The following is a 5000-nucleotide window of genomic DNA, read 5'->3' on the forward strand; positions in this document are numbered from 1 at the left end:
TCTTTATAGTTTATGTGTTTATATCGCTTCACACGACTGGTTTATTTTTGCGTTCAAGAGATTGATAATAATTTTAAAAGTGAACATGCACCCTCTTCAAAACCCTAAACAATTTTTATTTGTTTATTTATTAAGGAGATTTCTACAGCGCATAACTAAAAGCACTATGCGCTTTACAATATTACTAAGTATAAGCACACGCAAACATACTCGGATTAAATAGAACTTAGCTTAGCACGACAAACTAAGAACACTAAACATTTGAGTTCATACAAAAATAGAGAATTAAATTAAATACTGGACAAGCGATTTAAATAAGCTTAAGGCCTACACCAACTGCAATGGGCTATTTCAAATACAAAACGTTAGTTAACTATAAAAGGCAGTGCATAAAACTCCATAATCCTAAGAGGGTCGAACAAATAAAAAACATAAGACTATTTTACTATAATTACTTCGTAAAAAATAATAAACATGGAATACAAAGCTGTAATTGTTAACAACAAATTTAAAAAGATTTTCATGCCATATTGCACAACCTTAATTCCGATTATTTGCACTAATTCCAACCCAATCGTTCCTCACAAAAACCCATTTCACGCCAATTCCCGATCTCACAGCAGAGTTTGTAAGTTGGAGGTGCAGCCCAAGAACGCAGAAGAAAAAGAAGACGAAATTATGGGATGAATGAAGTGTGTGCACGTGTTTTATGTACAAAATGAAATAGTGACGCCGAGTAAAACACAAAACACTAATGAGCAAAAAGAAGGGGGAACATGTGCGGAATAACAAACCTGCACATTTAGTACACAGTTAGTACAAACATTATTCTTACATAAGGAAAAAAAGTAGTGATTGCAATTCAATTTACTCAACATCTATATTGATTCATGACAGTGGGGACTACATGCAAGGTAACGTGAAGGAGGATGCGTATTATACTATACACATCCTCAAACGAGCAAACAAGCCAGCCTTATCTAGCATCAGTCGAGTGAGAGGAGGATGCCCGATAATGGCGTAAACATCCCTATTGTGAAGTGTTTTTCTGCAATATAAGAATTGAAGTTCTACAATGATGACACCATGCAACCATGTCATTTTGCTTGCAAGATTGAATCAACTTAAAAGCACGTGACGGCCTGTTTGCATACCTCAAAGGAATGAGTCAATGGTCGAAGACTGAGGACTTGGAACAACATTTGTTTTCATTTCAGGAATTCCCTCTGTAACGGAGACCATGGTGTTATCAAGTTGCAGCGATCAATATTGCAGGTATAGCGATAGACTTCTTCATTCAGTGTTGCCATGTATCTCTCCCAAGAAGCCCTTCTGCCAACCTGGTCACAGTTTACCATACAGCACGATTATACATATATATGTATAAATATATATAGGCTACACAGTCCTCCGTTCATAGGGCGTGATGTACCCTGCCCAAGACCGCTGTACGTTCTGGATCATACCTATATTCTAGTCTCCTTTGCAGTCTGAAGAACTTCAGTACAGGTGAGGATAGCATTCAGCTGGTCATGGTGAGGACGTAACAGAGACGGCGCAAAATGGCACGCTCAAGTAGGTGCAGGTGGCAGATATAGATGACCCCGAGATTAAAATCTATGCACAGGGAATGTCAGCATGACAGCTTTTCAGACCTTCATCTCTATATGTGACCCTCCACCTCGAAATGAGTCGCATGTCACCTCGCGCGGTTCTACGCTAGGCTTAATATAAGTCTGGGGAGTGTCTGGTAACAGTGTGAGGGTCACCTTAGTCACAGGCTTATAACTCAAACAGTTTTCGCTCTTTTCTAAAACGGGTTTCAACACTGGATAGAGCATAAAAAACTCTTTAGGAAAATGTAAAAATATGAACACCATGCAAAGGTGACATGCGACTCAATCCCTGGTGGAGGGTCACATATCTCCCTCCCTTCAAATTGTTGTTAAGTGTTCCTGACACATGTGTGGGGCGTTGTTAACTAGTTGATATCTCCTCATAATTTTGCACTAACTTTCAAGCTTTGTTTGCTTCAGATTTCAAACCTCCTGTTCAGAATATGTGACTTGTTCCATTAACTTTGTCAGCATGCAAGATGTCAGACGTTCACTGTTTGAGGATCACGTGAACGCAGTGACGCGGCCACTATGCGAGCTGCTCCGATGGATCTTTCGTAACGTGGTGATACAAGGTAGAACTGAAACACATGAAACAAACGTTTCCTCAAAGTCCTGTGAGCACATGGTGTCAGGCACTACACAACACAAGCAAGTCCTGTGAGCACATGGTGTCAGGCACTACACAACACAAGCAAGTCCTGTGAGCACATGGTGTCAGGCACTACACAACACAAGCAAGTCCTGTGAGCACATGGTGTCAGGCACTACACAACACAAGCAAGTCCTGTGAGCACATGGTGTCAGGCATTACACAACACAAGCAAGTCCTGTGAGCACATAGTGTCAGGCATTACACAACACAAGCAAGTCCTGTGAGCACATAGTGTCAGGCACTACACAACTCAAGCAAGTCCTGTGAGCACATGGTGTCAGGCACTACACAACACAAGCAAGTCCTGTGAGCACATGGTGTCAGGCACTACACAACACAAGCAAGTCCTGTGAGCACATGGTGTCAGGCACTACACAACACAAGCAAGTCCTGTGAGCACATGGTGTCAGGCACTACACAACACAAGCACATGGTGTCAGGCACTACACAACACAAGCACACGGTGTCAGGCACTACACAACACAAGCACATGGTGTCAGGCACTACACAACACAAGCACATGGTGTCAGGCACTACACAACACAAGCACATGGTGTCAGGCACTACACAACACAAGCAAATGGTGTCAGGCACTACACAACACAAGCACATGGTGTCAGGCACTACACAACACAAGCACATGGTGTCAGGCACTACACAACACAAGCACATGGTGTCAGGCACTACACAACACAAGCACATGGTGTCAGGCACTACACAACACAAGCACATGGTGTCAGGCACTACACAACACAAGCACATGGTGTCAGGCACTACACAACACAAGCACATGGTGTCAGGCACTACACAACACAAGCACATGGTGTCAGGCACTACACAACACAAGCACATGGTGTCAGGCACTACACAACCCAAGCACATGGTGTCAGGCACTACACAACACAAGCACATGGTGTCAGGCACTACACAACACAAGCACATGGTGTCAGGCACTACACAACACAAGCACATGGTGTCAGGCACTACACAACACAAGCACGAGGTGTCAGGCACTACACAACACAAGCACATGGTGTCAGGCACTACACAACACAAGCACATGGTGTCAGGCACTACACAACACAAGCACACGGTGTCAGGCACTACACAACACAAGCAAATGTAGAAGTGTTTACATACACGGTGGCTCGCTTAAACCCAGACCCACTGGCTGTACAAAACATAGTAACATAATTGATGTTAAATGATTGAAATTTCTTCTTCTTCTTCTTCTGCGTCCCCATAATGATTGAAACATTTCATTCAGGTCAAAACAAAGCAAAACATTCTCAACAACTTTTATTATACAACTCCTGCAATGCAACCGAGGGGTGGATTAAATCTAGTTGATTATTTTTAGACAAGTGAGAAATTAGAACGAACTACTTTGATTACACCAAAAATCACACGTGGATTATTCGAAGTAAGAATAAAGAGGGCTAAAAAATAATCAACACTAGAATTTATTTTTAGAACATTTGAAACCCAGACGATTGGACCCTGTTGCGGAAGAATACGTACAACGTTGACTCAAAACTGTAACAACAATGGCTGACGTGTATGAAGCTTACACGCATACCTCGCCAGGTTTGTTTCTGTGACTAGTCGACAGACGATGCCATTTGCTTTGTGTGTGTTTTTGTTGTTGCTTACTGTACGTGTAAAATCCAGTTCTTTAACAGGCAACAAACCTTGCAAATTTCCAGAAGCTGCAATCTGAAGCGACCTATCTCTGATTCTAGCAGACGATCTCTCCAATGTTTAACACAAAATCAGCAAACTCTCCTGTCACATAGAACGTCCATTATATAGTGCAATGTTGAAATGAAGTTACCGGTCTGAAACATTTAGTCGTTTCTTCTGAGACAATCCTTGTTCTCTTATCATCTACAGATTTACCGCAGTCTTCACCACGCGAATTCACAACAGAAGTCAGACTTTCGAACATATACAATCTACGTAGGCAAGCACGATACGTCATGACGTCATATGATTCCTAGCATATTGACGTAATGCTAAACATCCGGTTATCCCGAGTTTTCTCCGTAATACATGTCCGTGGGTTTTTCAATGTAAATTCTGGTCCTTGTTGCTGACAAAAACATGATTTTAACACAGAATGTAATGACAGAAAAGCTATATAAACGCTATTGTGTTTTAATCGTAGCAATGGGGTCCGATATTTAGACCAGACAAGTATAATGCCGACGAGTCGGAGACTAAGAATAAAGTAAAAGAATAGGGACTATTTGAATGACGCGCATTTGACACTCTGAGTGATTAGGCTGAAATGAAATTGCGTACAAAATGTCGTCTGCATGACTGCATGTTCGACCCGTGTTGTTCGTTGTATAAATAGCTTAAACAATGACGACAACTCGTTGATTACTGGAAAATAAACCACTCGTGGGTATTTGCAGCCGCTTGGTAATTCACTCGTGTGCTCCGCACACTCGTGAATTACCAAGCGGCTGCAAATACCCACTCGTGGTTTATTTTCCAGTAATCAACTCGTGGTCATTGTTTAAGCTCTATATTATCATTCAAAGTGGACAACCAAGAGACACAACAAACAAAAATCATTGAACCCTGATGCTGTGACTTATCGTAGAACGTGTGTTGTTTTGTTCTCAACAGCTGAACTTTACCCAAAGGAGAAGCGTACTCACTTTGAGTTCAGGTTTGACAAGCTCCAGTGTCTTGCTGTACATCAGGTCGTGAAAACGGGG

The 5000-nt window shown here is 41.9% G+C and overlaps 2 protein-coding genes across 3 annotated transcripts in view; both read right to left on the minus strand.

Annotated features, from left to right (window-relative positions):
* LOC138972646 (hexokinase type 2-like) overlaps positions 1-5000 on the minus strand; it is a 78423-nt gene that overhangs the window by 59186 nt on the left and 14237 nt on the right. The window lies entirely within an intron of this gene.
* Positions 1-5000, minus strand: part of LOC138973900 (hexokinase type 2-like) — a 14933-nt gene that overhangs the window by 970 nt on the left and 8963 nt on the right. The window contains exons 8-9 of the mRNA XM_070346605.1: positions 4941-5000; positions 1-2197 (exon numbers count right to left, since the gene is read on the minus strand). The exon at positions 1-2197 is cut by the window's left edge and continues 970 nt beyond it; the exon at positions 4941-5000 is cut by the window's right edge and continues 77 nt beyond it. Coding sequence (XP_070202706.1) covers positions 2099-2197; positions 4941-5000 — 159 coding nt within the window. The 3' untranslated portion in view covers positions 1-2098. The remainder of the gene's footprint in view (positions 2198-4940) is intronic.

Source organism: Littorina saxatilis, linkage group LG8 (assembly GCF_037325665.1).
Source record: "Littorina saxatilis isolate snail1 linkage group LG8, US_GU_Lsax_2.0, whole genome shotgun sequence".
Classification (NCBI taxonomy): Eukaryota; Metazoa; Mollusca; class Gastropoda; order Littorinimorpha; family Littorinidae; genus Littorina; species Littorina saxatilis.